At 36.3% G+C, this 21,772-nt stretch overlaps 1 protein-coding gene across 5 annotated transcripts in view; it reads left to right on the forward strand.

Moving 5' to 3' along the window:
* The window catches only part of STXBP5 (syntaxin binding protein 5), a 158,121-nt gene that overhangs the window by 91,102 nt on the left and 45,247 nt on the right, over positions 1-21,772 (forward strand). For 3 of the 5 annotated variants that reach the window (XM_027551780.1, XM_027551782.1, XM_027551784.1), the window contains exons 11-19: positions 1,152-1,224; positions 2,922-3,069; positions 3,273-3,340; positions 3,615-3,655; positions 4,503-4,723; positions 5,213-5,391; positions 12,132-12,257; positions 14,585-14,736; positions 20,678-20,743. In XM_027551780.1, coding sequence (XP_027407581.1) covers positions 1,152-1,224; positions 2,922-3,069; positions 3,273-3,340; positions 3,615-3,655; positions 4,503-4,723; positions 5,213-5,391; positions 12,132-12,257; positions 14,585-14,736; positions 20,678-20,743 — 1,074 coding nt within the window. The remainder of the gene's footprint in view (positions 1-1,151; positions 1,225-2,921; positions 3,070-3,272; positions 3,341-3,614; positions 3,656-4,502; positions 4,724-5,212; positions 5,392-12,131; positions 12,258-14,584; positions 14,737-20,677; positions 20,744-21,772) is intronic. The other 2 variants (XM_027551781.1, XM_027551783.1) reach the window with 1 other exon arrangement.

Here is a 21,772-nt window from a genome sequence, read left to right on the forward strand (position 1 = left end):
GTCTGTTACTCAGAGCAAGACCTCCTTGTTTTCCAAGTAGTTAACTTATCCTGTTGTGCTAATTCTTCTGGGTAAGGAATGCTGCCTTCATAACTTTATACATTTTATTTGAGAAATTTTGTTTAATAAACTGTGTCTGTTTCATTCTAAATTTTGGTAGTAAGTGCCTCTGAAGGATAGACAAAACTGTCCACATTAAGAGCAACTTAAAAATCCTCTAAAAATCTAGTGTGTCAGTTACCGTTTTCCAGAATAACAGAACCAATAGGAGATTTTAAAAGGTGAACGAGAGCAGAAATATGAATTTATTTTAAAGAAATCGTGAAAATGTACTACCAATTTGAAAATTCAGGAAAGAGTTTGATTTGCAGTCTTGAATCTGAATTTTTAAGGCAGGAAACTCAGGCAGATTTCCAAGTTGCCATCTTGAGGCAAATTGCTTTTTTCAGAACACCTCCTGTCTTTGTTCTTCAGGCCTTCAACTGATTGAATGAGACCCACCCAAATTATCTACAATTTTCTACTTTACTCAGAGTCTACTAACTTAAATGTTGCTCACATCTAAAAAATGCCTTCATAGCAACATCTGCACTGGTGTTTGACCAAACAAATGGGCACCATAGCAGAGACAAGCTAACACGTGAAATTAATCACTATCATTGACATGTTATTATTTCAGGGGAAATTTAGCTGGATCTTTTTTACTTTTATTTAAAGCTAATTGAGATATAAATATGTAATGCATTTTATAGTTGATATGCACATAGAAAATACCCAAGAAAGAGTTATAATATTATAATGGTAATCTAGTGGATTTCTTTGAGATCCAGTAATGAGAGTTGTTCTTAAGGGTATTCAGATTTAAACTTGAGATATATTATTCATGTACTGTCTTGGACTTTGCAATACCATGGAAGGTACTGAACTTGTCTAACTCATCTTTACAAAACAAATAATTATTTATGGGGTATTATATAGATTTCCCTCATCTAAAACATACTGCCCTTACAGTATATGAAGTACAGTATCAGAATGTTAAATACTTGAGTGAATGGAACAAAATAAAAACCACGCCAACATGTTTTGTTACCTGATTTGCAGCCCTCTTGCATATTTGTAACTATTGTTCATGCCTTGTTTTCCTGTTCCAGATTTTCAGGAACCATATGCTGTGGTTGTTCTACTAGAAAAGGATTTAGTACTAATAGACCTTGCACAAAATGGGTAAGCAATAAAATTTGGTGAACAGTTACTTTAGTATGTGGTGAAGAAAGTGTCTCTTTAGGATACACTACTTCATTTCTTTGAAAATGCTACATTTATATTCATAACCTGGACCCCCTTTTAGAACCACAGATATACATTTCTCATTACCAGCCAAATTTCTCCGTTATGGTACTCATATAGAAATCCAAGTTTAAATCAAAATTTGTTGAATTTCTGAAATTTTTTATGATTCAACCTAATACTTGAATACCCTGAAAGTGAAAATGAAAGTCGCTCAGTCATGTCCAACTCTTTGTGACCCCGTGGACTTGGACTATATGGTCCATGGAATTCTCCAGGCCAGAATACTGGGGAGTGGGTTAGCCTAACCCTTCTCCAGGGGATCTTCCCAACCCAAGGGTCGAACCCAGGGTGAATTCTTTACCAGCTGAACCACAAAGGGAGGCCCAAGAATACTAGAATGGGTAGCCTATCCCTGTTCCCAAGTTCAATTCCTGGGTTTGGAAGATCCACTGGAGAAAGGAGTAGGCTACCCACTCCAATATTCTTGGGCTTCACCTGTGGCTTAGCTGGTAAAGAATCCGCCCCAGGTTCGGTCCCTGGGTTGGGATTATCTCCTGGAGAAGGGAAAGTCTACCCACTCCAGTATTCTGATCTGGAGAATTCCATGGACTGTAAAGTCCATGGGGTCGCAAAGAGTCAGAGATACATGACTGAGCAACTTTTACTTCACTTCACTTCACCAAACTTGTTACTCTTTTCTTTAAATCCCTTTGGATCTCTGTTTTTTATGTAAAAACAGCTTCTCAGCCTGCTACTCTACATAGAAGGGATTCAGCGTACATTTCCAAGCTGGCACCTGTTCTCTAGGAAAACTGAACAGTGTGTTAAACAAGCATCACACTCCCGTGTCTTTCCTGATGTAGCTCCCAGCAGCTAAAATGTTCCACTTGCGTCACTGACATCAAAAATCCACATAACTTTCAAAGCGGCCTTCTTTTCCTCTGCAAGCTTTTCCTATTCTCTCTTAACCAGATATATCATAACTGACCTGTAGATTCTCACCATAGATCCTGTGCAACTTTTTGTGGTATTTCCAATATTCTGCTTGTTCTAGATTAGATGATAGCATGTTTACTTATAAATTTTTTGAATGGAAGAACATTGTATTATATTAGTTGTATTTCCTGAGAGATAATCGTTAAATATGGTTTTAAATGAGTTTACCCATTCAGTATTTCTGGATTGGGGGCAGTTTTGCCCCTCAAGAGACAATGTCTGTGTAGACATCTATGGTTAGGGAAGGGGTGCTGCTGGCATCTAGTGGTAGAGGACAGGGGTGCTGCTAAATGTCCACAGTGCACAGGACAGCCCCCATAATAAGCTGTCTCATCCAAAATGGAAATGGCACTGAGATAGGAAAACCCGAAAGTGTAAGTGCATGGTATTATTTACCTTACTTTAAGGCATTCCAAAATTCACATCAACTTAGTGTGTGCTAACTGCAGTAATGATTTTTTTTTCTTCTTGAAAACAACAAGACCATGTCAAACAAAGGAATTTAAAAACATTCTCTCTAAATGATAGCCCTAGAATAACCTATTATTAAATAAGTTTAAATATGTTTTTCATTGTTTCATTAATCATAGGTAATGATTCATTAACAAATATTTTTTCTTTTCCTCTTCTTAAAGATATCCTATATTTGAAAATCCCTACCCTTTGAGTATACATGAATCCCCTGTTACATGTTGCGAATATTTTGCTGATTGTCCTGTGGACCTTATTCCTGCACTTTATTCTGTTGGAGCTAGACAGAAACGTCAAGGCTACAGCAAAAAGGTATTGAACATTAATGTTACTCATTACTTTACATTTCAGTATTTTATACTTCTTACCTTGATGTGGTTGATAATGATACCCTTTCTAGAGAAATTAAAAATCCTTTTTGGAAATGAAATGTGTTGTTTACTATTGTCATAAATATATTATGAAAATACATGCTATGCTTGGAAATTGCTTTATACAATAATCTTTTCTTATAGGAATGGCCCATTAATGGAGGTAATTGGGGCTTGGGTGCTCAAAGCTACTCAGAAATAATTATTACAGGGTAAGTAAAAGTCTGTTTTCTCCTTAAAAAAATCATTAATAACTAAATATGGTTAGGACTACATGAATATTAATTAATTGGGCAGGTAGTGCTTTTCTTTATATAGTAACATCATAAGTAATAAGTTATTGTATAGAACCTATGAATTTATCCTAAATTTTACCTTTTTCCTTATTTTGGTAACTGTGTTTAAGTAACAATATATTTAACTTCAAAGAGAAAAATAGTGTAAATTTTTTCGTCAACACATTCTTAATTCATTTGCTTTTCACAGGCATGCTGATGGGTCGATTAAGTTCTGGGATGCTTCTGCGAGTAAGTATTCTGAATATTATTTGTTACATGCTATGCAATATTACTTTTGTGTAATCTGTTTTATAATAATTTCATAGCTAACATTTAATTTGAAATTCAGAGGCTGTAAAGTTAATGCTTGATTTATCAAGTATTTGAGTAGAATTTATAATAGATGAAGATATTTGAAGGATATTAATTAGTAAATCAAGAATAAGTCTCAGCAGAAATACTCAAATCCTTTCTTCAGTATTTTTTCAAACCTTCTCTTCCTAACTCAGAGATAAGAGAAGTGAGAGTATGTTTCAAATCAGCATAAATCTGTTCAATAATTTTAGTGTCTGATTCTAAACTTATATCATGAAAGTTTATGCTCTCTATGTGAATTATATACAGTGGTTACATTAGCAAAAAGGAAAGAATGCTTTGAGTGAGTAGTGTACAAACACTATTAATGAAAAAATTAGAATCCAGTTAACTCAGGGTATATTATGTTTGATCATGAAGAAGTGTGTTAGATAATAGTGGTACCTTTCAGAGAGAAAATAATTCTGTAGAGCAAAATATGTGCTTTATTATTTTTATTTACGCTTTTCTTTTTTTATAAAATCTTTTTGTTACTCATTTTTTCAGATAATCTAAATTCATCGTGATGGTGATTTTTTTTTTTTTTTAAATGAATACGAGTATACCTTCTTTGGTCGATAAAGTATAGTGAATACATTATATAAAAATGTGAGAAATACAGACATAGGAATAAAAATATGATTCAAAAAACAGGCTGTTTTTCTGATGTGGTATGACTGATTAAATATTCCCTTTTATTCTTTTTGTACTAAGATATTTTATCCTTTTTTTTTCTTTTTAGTAACTCTACAAGTATTATATAAACTAAAGACATCTAAAGTATTTGAAAAGTCAAGAAATAAAGATGAGAAGCCAAACACAGACATTGTGGATGAGGATCCATATGCCATTCAGATCATCTCCTGGTGTCCCGAAAGTAGAATGCTGTGCATAGCTGGAGTTTCAGCTCATGTCATTATTTATAGATTCAGCAAACAGGAAGTGATTACAGAAGTCATTCCGGTAGTAGTCTCTTAATTATTTTCAATGTCAAATGTCTGACATTTAAGTTTTCAAATCACTTAGGAGACTATCTGTAGTCATTTTTAAAACACCTCAGTATTTACATTGCATTTACCTTTTGTGAAGAAAAGGCATATTTTTATGTATATCGTTTTACTGAACATTTATTTAAATCTTTAAATGCATTCTGTTTCATTTAAGGAAAGCTAATATAAGTATGAGCCTAATCTAATTTAGTACTAACAGGAGTGCCATAAATCCTAAAATCATAATGTGTATGTGTGAATGTACTTGCACACAAACACACAATCATTTTTAAAAAGCTGAGTCAGAAGCATTTTTTTCTTTGTGAAATCTTTACCTTATTAACCTCACCAAATTTTTCCTTTAAAAATGTTCTTCCCACTGTAGTGTACATGTGTGTATGTATAAACTGACAAAATGAATAGGAATTGTTAGGAGAGGGTAACCTGTCTTGTTTTACAACAGATGCTTGAAGTTCGATTGTTGTATGAGATAAGTGATGTGGAAACCCCAGAGGGTGAACAGGCACCACCTTTGCCAACACCGGTTGGGAGTGCCAATCCACAGCCCATCCCTCCTCAGTCTCATCCTTCTACCAGTAGCAGTTCATCTGATGGACTTCGGGACAATGTCCCTTGTTTGAAGTAAGTTAAAGAAAAATACAGATGGTTTGGAACTTACCTTTTAATTTAGATAAATTATAAGCATTAGTAAACTTAAGTAATGTTTTCCTGTGACAGAGTAAAATGACATAACCACTTCTCTTTCTGCATTTCACTGTGGTTAATCCAACTCATTTTTTTGTGGCACCAAGAGGAATATGATTGCATTCCATGATTTTATCCTTAAAGTAATAGGATTTGATCTCTAAACCCTACTGATGGACCAGCGTGGATTTTTCCTTTGTATCTAGCTCATTCTTCTCAATCCATCATCATTTTTTAGTCTGGGTTTATATGTGGATCAAACATACACGTTGACTGCTTCCTGGCACTCTGAAAATTCTGTTTTTTCAGCCTTTAGAGATATAGTTGTTTGGTAATCATTTTCTTTTTCTGAATCTTCTTTAATATCACAGCATTGTTATGTAAATGCATTTATTGTAGAAATCCAAATTTAATGCATTTTGCTTTTCTATAGGAGTAAATTGGACAAAATTTATTTTTACTTTTATATTATTGAATGGTTAAAATTTTTAAAGCATCAGTTCAGTTCAGTCGCTCAGTCATGTCCAACCCTTTGCAACCACATGGACTGTAGCATGCCAAGCTTTCCTGTCCATCACCAACTCCTGGAGCTTACTCAAAGTCATATCCATTGAGTTGGTGATGCCATCCAACCATCTCATCCTGAGTCATCCCCTTCTCCTCTTGCCTTCAATCTTTCCCAGCATCAGGATCTTTTCCAGTGAGTCAGTTCTTCACATCAGGTGGCAAAGTATTAAAGCTTCAGCTTCTGCATCAGTCCTTCAGTGAATATTCAGGACTGATTTCCTTTAGGATTGACTGGTTGGATCTCCTTGCAGTACAAGGGACTCTCAAGCGTATTCTCCAACACCACAGTTCAAAAACATCAATTCTTCAGTGTTCAGCTTTCTTTATAGTCCAACTCTCACATCCATACATGACTACTGGAAAAACCATAGCTTTGACTAGACGGATCTTTGTTGGCAAAGTAATGTCTCTGCTTTTTAATATGCTGTCTAGATTGGTCACTTGTAAAGCATATGAGCCTTAAAAATGGCATAGAAAGAAAACAAAGAGAGAGTTAAAATCACTGAATGATTTCATGAAGACTGAAGTGGGGTGCCATTGCCTTCTCTGATGATTAAAAGTATTATATTTACAGAGAAGTCAACTAGGGTATAAAGAGAAGTCAATTAGGGTCATCATGACTGAAAGTGTGTGGAAAATATCAGAGGTTGAATACAAAAGTTGGGGGCGAAAGGCAGACTGTAGTAGGTTCAAGATAGGGAGGGTAGTCAGAAAGACAGTTTCATTTGTTATATCATGTATGAAACAAGTTGCCAGTCCAGGTTTGATGCACGATACTGCATGCTTGGAGCTAGTGCACTGGGACGACCCAGAGGGATGATATGGGGAGGGAGGAGGGAGGAGGGTTCAGGATGGGGAACACATGTATACCTGTGGTGGATTCATTTTGATATTTGGCAAAACTAATACAATTTGTAAAGTTTAAAAATAAAATTAAAAAAAAAAAAAAGAACCAGGCTTTATACTGTTTTGACTTTAGGTCTACTAGAACCATTATTGAATGGTTCAATAGTTGCTGAGGAGAGTGTCTGCATAATCAAAAATGCATTCAACCAGAGATAAAGCAGATTTTTTTATATCACGATCACTCATGATATAGATCTATAGAAAAGTACAGCTTTTTTAATCTTCTTTATATGCTTACATAAATTTGAGATTGTGTTCTATGCCAGTGGTTCTCAAACAGGGATGATTTTGCTCCTCAGAATGCTTGGCAATGTCTGGAGACAAAATTTGTCACAACAGGAAGGACTGCTACTGGCATCTAATGTGAAAAGTGAAAGTCGCTCAGTGTCTGACTCTTTACAACCCCATGGCCTGTACAGTCCATGGAATTCTCCAGGCCAGGATACTGGAGTGGGTAGCCTTTCCCTTCTCCAGGGGATCTTCCCAACCCAAGAATCGAACCGGGGTCTCCTGCATTGCAGGTGGATTCTTGACCAGCTGAGCTACCAGGGAAGCCCAGACCAGGGTTGATGCACAACATCCTGCAGGGCACAGGACAGTGCTGCACAACAGATTCAGCCAGCTCAGGATGTCAGTAGTGCCAAGGATGAAACCTGATCTGACCTCAGAATATAAGCATTGAGGTTAAGCAGCTACTTTCGTAGAAAGGTCCTAGGTTTCTTCCCTCTTTCTCTCCCCCTTCCCCTCACTCCCTCCCCGCCCTCCCTACCCCCCGCCTTTCCTTTCTATCCCATGTATATACTTCCTTTCTGCTACAGTCTGGCATGCTTAGATAGAATGAGACTTGGCAATAAAAGTATTCTACATCTTTCCCTTTTGTTACTTACTCTGTAGTACTTTAAACTTAAATTTGTAAAATTTACATTAATGTCACTTCTTCCGATTTTCATGTATATTTCTGTTTTTTGTTTAATGTTTATAAGCATGTAAAGTAGTTTGTCTTTGAGGTTTGTTTTGGTAACAAATTTGAGATTTTTGTCTAAAATCCACATATTCACTAGTGACTTTTAAATCACAGGCAATTTGAATTATATATATATATATATATATTTACACACACACACACATTGTTTTTTTTACCATTTTAATAGTTTTCAGGTAAATGCGGTTCATGTTAACTGCACATCGTTTTAGTCCACAATCTCAAAAACCAATTTTAAAAGTCAGAGATATAACTAAATTGATGTGAAAATAACTAATACTTACATTTTGTTTGTTTTTTGTACAAATTATTTTTGTACTTTGTTTTTTTTCCCCCATTGAAGTATAGTTGATTTAGAGTGTTATATTTCTGCTGTACAGCAAAATGATTCAGTTATACCTATATATATGTATTCTTTTTTAAATATTCTTTGCCAGTATTCTTTATCATAGGATATTGAACATCGTTCCCTGTGCTATATAGTAGGACCTTGTTGTTTATTCATTCTATATAACCCCAGCCTCCCACTCCATCCCTCCCTGTACATAATTGTCTTTTGAAGAAACTTTTTAAAAGTAACTGTTTGATTTTGTTTTTAAGTATTTTAATTGTGCTTTTTTCAAAGTATTAGTCACATCAGACAAACTGTTTTGTAACTGCCAGGCCTCTAAACATTATTTTTAAATTTAAAATACATTTGTACAAATTACGGAGCTTTTCATAAAAATAAGTTCTACCCTTTGTCTTTAAAAAGTAAACAAATGTATACCTGTGGCGGATTCATGTTGATATATGGCAAAACCAATACAATATTGTAAAGTTAAAAAATAAAATTAAAAAGTAAATTAATATATTAAAAACATTAAAATGATAACTTGCATATAACCATTATAAACATTAAATATAATGCCCACCCAGCCCTCATTTTGTATTTTTAAAATCTGACATATGTCATCATTTCTTGATTTGATTTCTAATTTTTTACCAGTTGAGGCTTTTTCAGCATGTTTGACTGTTTAAAGTTATTTTTGCCTAAGAATGTTTTTGTTTCATACTAAGTAAAATAAGAATTCCGTGACTTCTGTGTGTCTTCATCACTTACATCTAAAATGTGCCCATATATGCCTATCTGAAATTATCCCTGAATGCCTGTTCCTGCTCTTGAAAATCTGAGTGTGAGTATATAAGTGTGAAAGTCACTCAGTCCTGTGCAACTCTTTGCGACCCCATGGACTATATAAGTCCGTGGATATCTCCAGGTCAGAACTCTGGAGTGGGAAGCCATTCCCTTCTCCAGGGTATATTCCCAACCCAGGGATTGAACCCAGGTCTCCAGCATTGCAGGCAGACTTTTTACCAACTGAACCACGAGGGCAGCCCTGAGAATCTAAGGTGCACATAAATATGCCAGAGGGAGAGTGGATACTTCCTTGAAGCTTATTTAATTGGTACAGGGAGAAAATAGCACCCTCAGACTCTGCAGGCTATGCTTGTATCAACAGAGGCTGTCTCTCGTGGACATGAAATGCTACTCAGTGTTTATTTTTGTCTTTTGGGGTGGATGGCTGTAGCCGATCAGTGGGTGTTTCCCAGAGGAAAATTAGAACTTCTGCTTCAGCCAGTGTGTAGTTCTGAGTATATTAACTTGCAGACTGCACAGGCAGTTGTGACTGCAACTCAGTTCATTTTAAGAGTACTCTTGGTGATTCACATTTCAGAAACTTGGACAATATCATGACCCTTTTCTTACCTGAACTGAGTCTAGCAAATATGACAGCAAGAGGTCTGGTGTGGTATTCTTCATGGAAGTACCAGCTATAAATGATCCAAAGGGTTCTCTGAGTTTAGTGGCAGGAGGTTAAATATAGAAAAGACTTCCAGCTGTCCTTCTTTGTACATTTACTTCAAGGCAGATGCCTCAAGAATCATTAGAATAACCAGGCTTTGTGTATGTTTTACAAGAACAATTACTGGAGAGTCTGTGCAATCAAAAATGTCCCCACCTTAAAGTAAAAGTAGATTTTTTTAATAGTAAAAGTAGTCACACAGATAGCTCATATTTTATACAAATTTTATCTTCCAAATTCACTTGAAGTTTACAAGTAATAAAGGTATTAGCTTAGTAACTTTATTCCTTAGAAAGTCTCACATTTATAGACAAACCCCTTCTTCGCTCCCTCTAACATGCTTATAACAAGTTTAACCAACATAAGTTTTGTGGGAACTCACTCAACGTAAGTGAGTATAACTGTTTTGCTGAATAGTTCACTTGAAGACCCCTACCATCCCCTCAAAGTTACCACATCTTCTAAGACTAGCTCTTCATCCTGACACCTTTTTTCTTTTTCAAAACTTAGAATCACTGTCTTCTTTTTCTCCCCTCCTCCGCCTCTAATCAGCCTGCAGCTCATTTTTTCATTCCATAAATACTGAATACCTCATCTGCTGGAGTATTAAAAGTAACCTTAATGGAGTTTATGAACCTTTTTGAGACTTAGTTCATGCATTTCAAATCTCTCATTATTTTACATCACACGAATCACAGGAAGTTCCTCATGAGTCGTCGTCTTCTACTTCATCTTGCGAAGTTCTACAGTTAATCTTCCCAAAATATTTCTCCTAAACCCTTCACTGTCTTTTAATTCTTTAATAATGAAAATGTATGCCTTTTGCATAATTTGGCCATTGAAAAAATTCTCTCATAGGCACTCACAGTATCCTTATACTGTGATTAAGTAAAATATTCCCACTTTCAAACAGGAAGACGTTAAGTGGCAGAACCAAGAGTCACACTGTAGCACTTCAGAGCCCTGAGTTCTTTCTACCAACATCAGACCTTTGCAGCCAGACCTCACAGACCCTCCAGTCTGGCCCTGGCCTATCTCGCTATAGTGACTTTTTTTTTTTTAATTCTTACTACACATACCTTCTACTGTGACCAAACATATACACTTGTTAATCTTTGTCTATGGCTTTCCTACTTCTTTATCTTGTTAGCATACTTTTTTGCAAAAGCAATTTTTTGACAGTATCCAGCAGTTTTGGCAGAGAAGGCGATGGCGCCCCACTCCAGTACTCTTGCCTGGCCAATCCCATGGACGGAGGAGCCTGGTAGGCTGCAGTCCATGGGGTCGCAAAGAGTCGAACACGACTGGGCGACTTCAGTTTCACTTTTCACTTGCATGCGTTGGAGAAGGAAATGGCAACCCACTCGTATTCTTGCCTGGAGAATCCCAGGGACGGGGGAGCCTGGTGGGCTGCCGTCTATGGGGTCACACAGAGTCGGACACGACTGAAGTGACTTAGCAGCAGCAGCAGTTTTGGGGGGAAGAGTCTCTGCTGTCAAGGGGCTTCCCTGATAGCTCAGTTGATAAAGAATCCTCCTGCAATGTAGGAGACCCCGGTTTGATTCCTGGGTCGGGAAGATCTGCTGGAGAAGGGAAAGGCTACCCACCCCAGTATTCTTGGGCTTCCCTTGTGGCTCAGCTGGTAAAGAATTTGCCTGCAATGCGGGAGACCTGGGTTCAATCCCTGGGTTGGGAGGATCTCCTGGAGAAGGGAAAGGCTACCCACTCCAGTATTCTGGCCTGGAGAATTCCACGGACTGTATAGTCCGTGGGGTCTCAAAGAGACGGACACAACTGAGAGGCTTTCACTTCACTTGACTTCTATGCTATCAAAAATACTACCAACTCAAAGTCAAAATAGATTTTTTAGTAGTAAAAGTGGTTATGCAAACAAAAATTGCTCACATATTTTATACATTTTCCTTAATTCCTTATGTTTTAGGCCAGTTTTCATCTACCTACACTGTACCTTTTTCAAGTTTTAAGTCTACTCTTCTATCTTGGGTTTTTTCTGTAACTTGATTTTTTTTCCTCTTAAGACCTAGAATGCAGCTTCTCTTTGTTCTTCTCTCCATCCTTCCCTGGTCTTCTTTCATTCCTCTCTACCCACTTCCTCCTTCTCCCCTTTCACTTCTCCCCTCCCTCCCCAATTTATATGTGGAACTTACCTGTGATTTCTTGCTTATCTGTGTGTTTTATCTCCAACTAGATTAAATGATTCTAGAGGACAGGATTCTGATTTTTGCATTTTATATCATATATGTTCAAATATAAAGTTATTTTTGTATAGTTATTGATGGATGACTTTATAATTATATAGGCTAATAAGATAATTGAAGATGTGTTAAAAGACAACACGTTTTCCTTTCTTACAGAGTTAAAAGTTCTCCACTTAAACAGTCTCCAGGTTATCAGACAGAATTAGTTATACAGTTGGTGTGGGTGGGTGGAGAACCACCACAACAAATAACCAGTCTGGCAGTTAATTCTTCCTATGGATTGTAAGTATAATTTATGTATTTCTGTGTCTCTTCATTGTATTCCATGCATTTTTATATTTTTAAAAAGAGAATGGGTGATCCTTATTATATCATTTAAAATGTTGTATAAGCTTCAATGTCAGATCAAATTCAGTGTTGATTTGGAACATAATTCTGTTCTGAATAATTTACTCTGGATGTGCTTATTACTACTTCCTTATCTAAAGTTAAATATCTCATGGATCAATGAATCTGTCCTCACCTTGATGTACTCTGAGAAATAATTTCCTTGTTAATATTTGGTATAATAAAGATCTAACATCAACCGAAAAGACTATGTTCTAAATTGATTCTGTAAATGTTGAACCACAGCTGCATAATTTATTCTTTGTCCTCCCATAGTTAACTTGTAAAAACTGTAAAGACATAGTAATAGCTTAGTAAAGTATTCATCTGTACTTCAGGTGTGTTTTTATTTATCAGTTCATGCCTTCAAGTGTATAGTGTTCGTAGTACATACTTTTTAATATAATAGGATAGAATCATAAAGTATTTACTTTTGTTTTAAAAATCAACACTGTCAGGCTTCCTGGTGGCTCAGTGGTATAGAATCCACCTACCAATGCAGGAGACACAGGTTCAGTCCCTAGTCCGGGAAGATCCCACCTCCCCAGAGTAACTTATGCCCGTACACCACAACTACTGAGCCTGTGCTGTAGAACCCAGGAGCTTCAACCACTGAGCCACGGACCTCAACTACCGAAGCCTGCATGCCCTAGAGCCTATGATCTGCAACAAGGGAAGCCATTGCAATGAGAAGCCCACGCACTGTGACTAGACAGTAATCCCGCTCGCCTCAACTAGATAAAAGACCATGTAGCAACAAAGACCCATTAAGTCAACATTGTGATAAAAGAGGAACCACATGCCAACTGTTTGGTCCAGAGCTGTTTATCTTGTGTAGGTCACTGTCTCCTTCCTTGATTCTAGCCCTAGGAACTCATTCCTCTTCCTTCTTCCTTCTAACAGCTACTACCACCTACACCATCTCTTGCATTTGTACACATAACTAAGACTGGCTACAGTCTGAAATAGTCTTCTCTATTGTCTTTTATTTGCTCTCCCACAATGTGAAAGTACAGACGTTTCTTTTGTTTTTTTTTTTTAATATTTTGCTGTCCACAGCCATAAGAGAAACAAACCGGAAATAAGAAGCAGTAGAATGTTTCAAAGGAGGTTGCAGATCAGTTGCTCACAGTCCTGATTGGGTTCACAACTATATTTTGTTTAGGCTTTTTTGTGTATTTTTAAAATTTGAACTAGTTGCCAAGACTTTTTAATGTGAAAATCCATATTTAGAGCTTTAATTGAAAAGTTTGGTTATCTAGCCCATGTCTCCATTCCTGGTCGGCCATAGTTAGCAGGAGCTGAGGTGAAGCGTCCCCTGTTTAGATGAGTTGTTCACTCTTCAGGTCACCACAGTACTTAGTTGGCATGTTCTACTTAGCTATATAGCCCCTCTATGTATGTTAGTTCTCAACACCTGGCTTACGGGATCTTAAATGAATAAAGTTCCTTCATTCATAGTCGTTTTTATTCATAGTTTGTACTTCCTGACTCATGATTGAGAAAGTATTTGGAATACCCCAAAGGGAGGCCTCCGAGATTTATGCTTTCTATGTTTTACCCTTGACTGTGCTGCTGCTGCTGCTAAGTCGCTTCAGTCGTGTCCAACCCTGTGCGACCCCATAGACGGCAGCCCACCAGGCTCCCCTGTCCCTGGGATTCTCCAGGCAAGAACACTGGAGTGGGTTGCCATTTCCTTCTCCAATGCATGAAAGTGAAAAGTGAAAGTGAAGTCGTTCAGTCGTGTCCGACTCCTAGCAACCCCATGGACTGCAGCCTACCAGGCTCCCCCGTCCATGGGATTTTCCAGGCAAGAGTACTGGAGTGGGGTGCCATTGCCTTCTCCAACTCTTGACTGTAGGGATTACCAAAACTTTTCCAAATGTATAGCGCCCTATTCCCCCTTAGGAACGAATGTTTTCCCCTGAGGAATTCAAAATAGTCAGAAAAATAGATGTTCTATTGCTTAGTGTGGAGATTTATGTCTTTGGTTAAATTTCACCTCCTACATCAGATTTTTTTGTTGATTTGTACACATTGATACAGAAGATCTGCAGAGCTCCATCAGAAGGCATATGTAACCTGTATTTGCATGTCTGTAATAGTGTTTTGTTTCAAAAGGAGTTTTCTTAAAGACCCATCATGCTTTTTTAGCCCTATAGACTACATTTTCTTCCAACTATGTAATTGTGCTAAAATGTTTGTTCTTTTCCTATTCCTAGGGTAGTTTTTGGCAATTGTAATGGCATTGCGATGGTTGACTACCTCCAGAAAGCAGTACTCCTCAACCTGGGCACTATTGAATTGTATGGCTCCAATGATCCTTATCGGAGAGAACCCCGATCTCCTCGTAAATCTCGACAACCTTCAGGAGGTAAAAAGAAAGAAATCCTGAGCTTTAGGATTTCCATAAATGCCAAGTTACTTCTGTGAATATAAGTATTTCCATTAGGTAAATAGCTTATCTGATTGTATCTGTTTTGTATAAACTGTCAAAAAAAAATAGTAAAAGGTATCAACCTCCTTTTTAGTTTTGTATTTTTATTAGTTTATGCATTTGTTTTTAATATTCTAGAGTTTTATTTAACATTGGGAAGGGACCATAGTTTCAGACTTCTTTGGCTAAATTACTATGACAGGAAAATTTATCATTACAGAACAAAAGTTAATTTCATAGTTCTGTCCCTTTTACTGTTTAATAGTGTGAGACCAGCAGTTTATTGTTTTGAGTATCAAAGAAATAATTTCCCACATGGAAAAAAAATGTAGATGCAAAAGTCAATTTCAACTCTGTGAGATACAGCATTCTTGGACAGCTTGGATTAAGTGCAAGCCCAGATCCATTAAGAATTCTCTCTATAGCATTCTTTTGTGTTTGCTAGATAATTAATCTTATTTTAAATGTTTCAATACAATGCCTCATGGAACACATATATATTTTTAGCTGTTTATACCAGTATTACTCACCTTTTTTTTTTTCCAAACCTCATGGCAGACACAGAAAATGACACTGGATCTCTGGCATGTAGACAGATGTTAATGGGGCCTCCAGTGGTGGTAACTGGCCTCTGAGCTCCAGACTCCCCAGGACCTGCCCAAGGGGACCAGGGATTCAAGAGAACTCCATCTGTGGCAGATGTAACCTAACCTGTTTGCAGAATGCCACTGGGAAGCCCTTATCTGCATCTCCTAACTCAGGCTCTCTGAATTAAAATTCTTTCTGACATTCATTTCTCAGTTGCTTTCAGGACATTTTTTGCTGATACTAAATACCTCTCATAATTCGCAACAGAAGAAAAGAAAAAGGTGATGGGTTATAGACCTTACTGTCACTTTGGCAATAGTTGAATTTTTTTTTCTGTTTTTGTCTATGTGATCATTTTGTCATGTGTTATCTTCAGCAGAAATTGTTGTCCCAACCATACCATTCTAGTATCTGTCTCCTTTTTTTTCTTTTGCTTTTCGTTGCTTCACTGAGGCATGCTGATTGCGACTTCTTGCATGTGCGGCGTTTCTAGCTTATATTCTGAATCTGTGAAAAAACTCCGTTCTTCTTTTTTAAGTAAGTTATTCATTCCACGTCAGTAAAGTCATGACAGTGTATTTTGTCTGTAAAACTATTTTTTTCTCATTTATTTTTAAAAGAGCCTATCAAAGCATTCTATATCTAAAATAATATACTCATTACTTAAATTCATCTCATAATATATAAATGAAAACAGCTACTGAAATATTTGTGTTCCAATCCAGTTTCTTTATAAAGCAAAGAAATTAATATATAGTGTCAGAAAGTTAAACATTGTCTTGATAGAGAAGGAGTGGTAAAAGTTTTATTACTCACAAAATTAATTTCTTTTCTTGTTAGTACCTCATCATAGCTTACATAAAATTACTAGAAATTAAATACCTAAATTCATCCAAGGTTAGAGACCAATTCTGCCATGTGATTTTAATTTTTTTCTTGCATTCCATTGCATCCTATTTTATTCTTTAATAAGCATTATTATATTATTCATATTATTATTTGCTTCAGTTTGTATTGAAGAGTTACACATTTAGGTATAAATGTGTAAGCAGGAAAACTACTTAAGTTTTTATCAGTTTAAGATGTTATTGTTGTTATGCTCACTTGAACAATATTAAGGAGAAAGAAAAAGTTAAAAATTAAGAGAAAATTATTTTAAAACATACTTTAACATTTTAAGAATATTTGTGTCTTGCCTCTAATATATATTATTTATATTTTAAATTAAATCAAATATAGAATAATTGTTACTAAAATTCTTTGATTGCATTGATGCAAAAAAGAATTTTTTGCTAAAGTGTATATTTTAGCATATATTCTTGAAGTGAAGCCCAAATACCATGAAATTGTTCTTCTGTCTTTTATAATAGATCAGTATGAATGGAGAAACTTTTTTTTGCTGCTACTTGGTGCTAGTAGGTTTTCATAAAGAATATGATGGCACTCATGAAATTATTTTGTGAGATAAAACATTGTCATTGAAGTGTTTTGTAGCTGTCTTAAAATACAGTTGAACTATTGACTAAAATATCTACAGTATTTTCATAATAAAAATTATGAAACTCACAGGGTACAAGTAGGGGTGGTGAAGTATTCTGGCTACATATATGTATCTGCTGATTATCGTAATTCTGTTGGGTTGTTGACCAGAAAGTTCAATTGGGTTTTTCTATACCATCTTACCAGGTAGTACAGTGATAAAGAATCCACCTGCCAGTGCAGGAGGCAAAAAGACATAGGTTCCATTCCTGGGTCGGGAAGATCCCTTGGAGTAGGAAATGGCAACCTACTCCAATGTCTTTGCCTGGAAAATTACATGGACAGAGAAGCCTGGCGGGGTACAGTCCATTCATGTCTCAAAGAGTCAGACACCCCCCGACACACACACATACCATCTTATGGAAAAGCCCAAACCAACTTTTCAGCCAGCACAGTGTTAAAACAGACCAAATTCTCTACCCTCATGTAGCTCACATTATACTGGAAAAGACAGAGTTTGAAAAGGTAAGTGGTATATAGTAAGTTACATAGAGGTGCCAAAGGAAAAAATAGCCAAATGAGGGGGATTTGAAATAGTGACAAGGGTGTTACATTCTAAATAGAGCATCTTGAACAAAGGTTTAAAGGAGACAGCTGTTCTCCTTGAGGATGTCTGTAGAGAGAACATTTCAGGTAGAGAATAGCAAGTATAGTGGCTCAGAAGCAGTGTAACTAGTGAGTTCAAGGTTACAGTGAAGGGTCAGTGTGGATGAAAGAGTCAGGGAGATGGTGAAGTAGGTAGGAGAGGAAATAAAGTCAGAGAGGTAATGGGATACCCATAGTCACGTAATAAATACCACAGTCATGTACCATAGGATCATACACATCAACCAGTCTTCTTGGACTTGACTAGCTTTTACCCTGAGTCAGATGGAAAGCAAGCAAGGGATTTTTAGCTTATTCCAGAATTTAATAACTAAATTATTCCTATCACATTTAATTTAGCTTCCTAAATGATTCCTCCTAGGCTATTTTAAGAAGGAAAATTAACATCTCTCACTACATTTTTATAGAGTTTAGTTGTCGTTCAGTCGCTAAGTTGTGTCCAACTCTTTGTGACCCCATGCACACACGAGGCTCTTCTGTCTTCCACTGTCTCCCAGAGTTTGCTCAAACAGTTGACAAAATACCAAAGACTTAAAATTTCAAAATTGATTATTTTTATTCAGTACCAGGCTCATTGTAATCCTGGAATATATTATCACTATTGATTTACTTAGTTGAGGAATATGAGATCACATGGTATTTGTCTTTCTCTGCCTCACTCACTCCACTTAGCATAATGTCCTCAAGGTCCATCCGAGTTGTCACAAATGGCAAAATTTCATCATTTTTATGGCTGAATAATATTCCATTGTATATTTATAACTCTTTTTCATCTAGACACTTTTTCATCAATGGACACTTGAATTATTTCCATATATCTCTACTGTTTAAAAACCTGTTATCTTAAGGCTTTATCAAGAAAAAGTTTATTTATATATATAGATATTATGTCAGAGATTAATACATGCATACCTATAATTAATCTATCATCTTAGAATTATAAAGAACTAGTTTTGCTTTTTTTCTAGAATCATTAGTTTGATGAAAGTTAAAAAGAAAAAAAAAACTGTCATTCAAAAGCTCCCTATTCAATGAAGACAGTAATACACAGTTCAAAATAGAAGACACTCCTTATAAACTCAATTCGGTACTCGTGTGTGCTCAGTTGCTTCAGTCATGTCTGATTCTTTGTGACCCTATGGACTGTAGCCCACCAGGCTCCTCTGTCCGTGGAATTCTCCAGGCAAGAGTACTGGAGTGGGTTCCCATCCCCTCCTCCAGGGGAGCTTCCCGAGCTAGGGATCGAACTTGTGTCCCTTATGTCTCCTGCGTTGTCAGGCAGGTTCCTTACCACTAGCGCCACCTGGGAAGCCCAGTTCAGTGCTTAGTGAAAGTGAAAGTGAAGTCGCTCATTCGTGTCCGACCCTCAGCGACCCCATGGGTTGCAGCCTACCAGGCTCCTCTGTCCATGGGATTTTCCAGGCAGGAGTACTGGAGTGGGATGCCATTGCCTTCTCCGAATTTAGTACTTAGCATTCTCTAAATGTTACTGTAAGAGCTCTCTTAGGGACTGTAAAGATTGTGACGTTATGTCTTTTACCAGAGGAATAGAAAGGTAGATACTGTTAATAACGTGCACATACATTGATTTCATACCTGATAACTTCTGAGGCCTAGACATGCAGCTTTTGTCCAGCTATCCCAAGCTCCCTGGCTATGAGTGTCCTAGATGGCATCTTCCAATAGAAGGCTGTTTCATCTACACTGGAAATCTGTTGACTGGTCTAGCCACCTCCATTAATTATCTTACTAGACTTCCTGGATAACTTGCTGCTTCACTTTGTACTTTTATGTTGTGGAGATGGCTTCTGTTCCTAATCCTTATGAACCAGCCTCTTCCAGCTTCAGAGTTTTGTGCAGCTTCCATGCCTCTCTCAGTCTTCATAAAATTAAAGAGAGTTAGGGCCTTGCTCTGGATTGGGTTTTGGGTTAAAGGGATGTTGTGACTGATGGAATCTTCTATCCAGACCACTGAAGCTTTCTGTCTGTCAAAGAGTAAGGCCATTTCACTTGATCATTCATGTGTTCATTGGAGTAGCACTTTGAACTTCCTTCAAGAACTTTTCCTTTGCTGTCACAACTTGGATAACTGTTTGCCTTAAGAGGTCTAGATTCTAGCCTTTCTGAGTTTTTGACATGCCTTCCTCACCAAGCTTAATTATTTCTGGTTTTGGATTTAAAGAGAACGGAGAGTGACTGACTGACTCTTCCTTTCACCTGAACCTTAGAGGCCATTGTAGGGTTATTAACTGATGTACTTTTAGTTTTGTGTCTCAAGGAATAGGGAAAACTGAGGGGAGAGAGAGAAAGAGAAAGATGGGAAGGGCAGGTCAATGGAGCAGTCAGAACACAGATGTTTCTTAGCTAAGTTTGCTATCTTATGTGAGTGTGGTGTGTGGTGCCCCAAAACAATTAAAAATAGTAACATTAAAGATTGTGATCACAGATCATCATAGAAAATGTAATATTTCAAACTCTTTTGTTATTATTATGAGAATTAACGAAGATACGACATACAAACATGAAGTGACAAATACTGTTGAAAAAAAGGTCTCTGTAGGCCATCTCCATGCAGGGTACCCATAACCTTCAATTTGTTTTTCAAAAAAAGCAATTTCATCAAAATGCAATAAAACAAGGTATGATTGTATTTTAAATGTTGCAAATTTGATGGTATAAAATATTTTCTTAATTATTTGTCAGTAATATTTAAGGGAGTGTATTTGAAATATACTTAGCAGAAACAACTTTGAGATATGAGTTGAGAGTCCCTATAATGTAAAAAAAATCACCAAAAAAGTAACCAAATATTTTCCCTCAAGAGAAATTTAATAAGCAGTGTATCATATGCCCTCAAATCACTGACTTTGAACAAAATCCTGTGTTATGTCTAATGTCCTTGAAGAACAGCAGATTGAAAATTGTTACTTATTTAACTGATGACTTCTGTATTAGTTTTAATATCAGAATGCTCCTATATTCCTGTCTCAAAGCTATTAAACATAATATCAATGCCAGCGTAGTCTGATAACCTGCTGAGTTTTTAAAAATGGACTGTCATTAGATATGTACTGTAAATAGCAGGTACAACTGCAGTTACATAAACTTGTGTGTGGTATGACTTGGTCTGGCTTTTGTTTTTCAGCAGGTCTTTGCGATATTAGTGAAGGGGCAGTAGTCCCAGAAGATCGCTGCAAATCTCCAACTTCCGGTAATTTGCTTTTTATTTTATTAATAGTTGTAGTGCTACAAAAAATATAATGTGCAAAATTTTTATAGATAAACATTTAAAATACACCTACATGGAGCTTTTGTGTTACCTATTTATTCTTAAAATTATAACTATATTCTTTGCATTCTAATTAAGTTAAAAGAAATGCATTAGATAAAAATCTACAGGTATTACCTGTTGAGAGTAATGCAAGTGTTTTCTTAGCTTTCTAATATTTACACTTTTGGGGGGGAAATAGATCTTATTTCTCATCGTTGGATCAGAAGTTTAGTTATCTGCAGTCTTATCTTTGCTCCTGGTAGTCCTGGAGTCAGCTGGTAAAATAGTGCTCTAATCCTTGAATAATGTCTATTTAAATGTTATGAGAGATTTTGTTATGAGAGATTTTTAACACTTATTGTCTAATGGTGACTGTGGACAGTTAGAATAATTGTAGACTAGTTATATTTGGTTTGGATTTGATCAAAGTAATATATAATTTTGTAGCTATATTAAAGCATTTGTCCTTTGTTATCCATATATTGGCCTTATGTAACCTATGTATATGTTACTGTTTCAGAAGAACATTACTTTTAATTCTCCTTAATTAAAACTAGGAGGATCCTGAATTTATTGTTTTTTTTTTTTTAGTGGATTGAAAATTTGCTAAAATTTAATAAGTTTAACTTCGTAATTTTAACAGACATGTTTGAAGGCTGGATCTTTTCATCAGCTTTCTCCTGGAAAGACTGTTCTTAGCTTAAAGTAACACTGTTCATGGACAGATTTTGATCTTCCATAGGTAGTTCTGCGATATCATAAATAGTTAAAAAATAGGAAAAACTAAAGTGCATTTTACTTCCTCGTATTTCAGTTGACCATTTTATTAGCTATAGGACCATAAAAGCTTTTTTGAGGTTTTCTTTTTAAAATTGCATTTTCCTGATACTGCTCAAGCTAATCATTTCTTCTCTTAAAATATATACACCTTCTGGTTTTCTTATTATTTAAGTTTCACATTTAACTTCA

The sequence above is a fragment of the Bos indicus x Bos taurus genome, chromosome 9 (genome assembly GCF_003369695.1).
Source record: "Bos indicus x Bos taurus breed Angus x Brahman F1 hybrid chromosome 9, Bos_hybrid_MaternalHap_v2.0, whole genome shotgun sequence".
NCBI classification, from domain to species: Eukaryota; Metazoa; Chordata; class Mammalia; order Artiodactyla; family Bovidae; genus Bos; species Bos indicus x Bos taurus.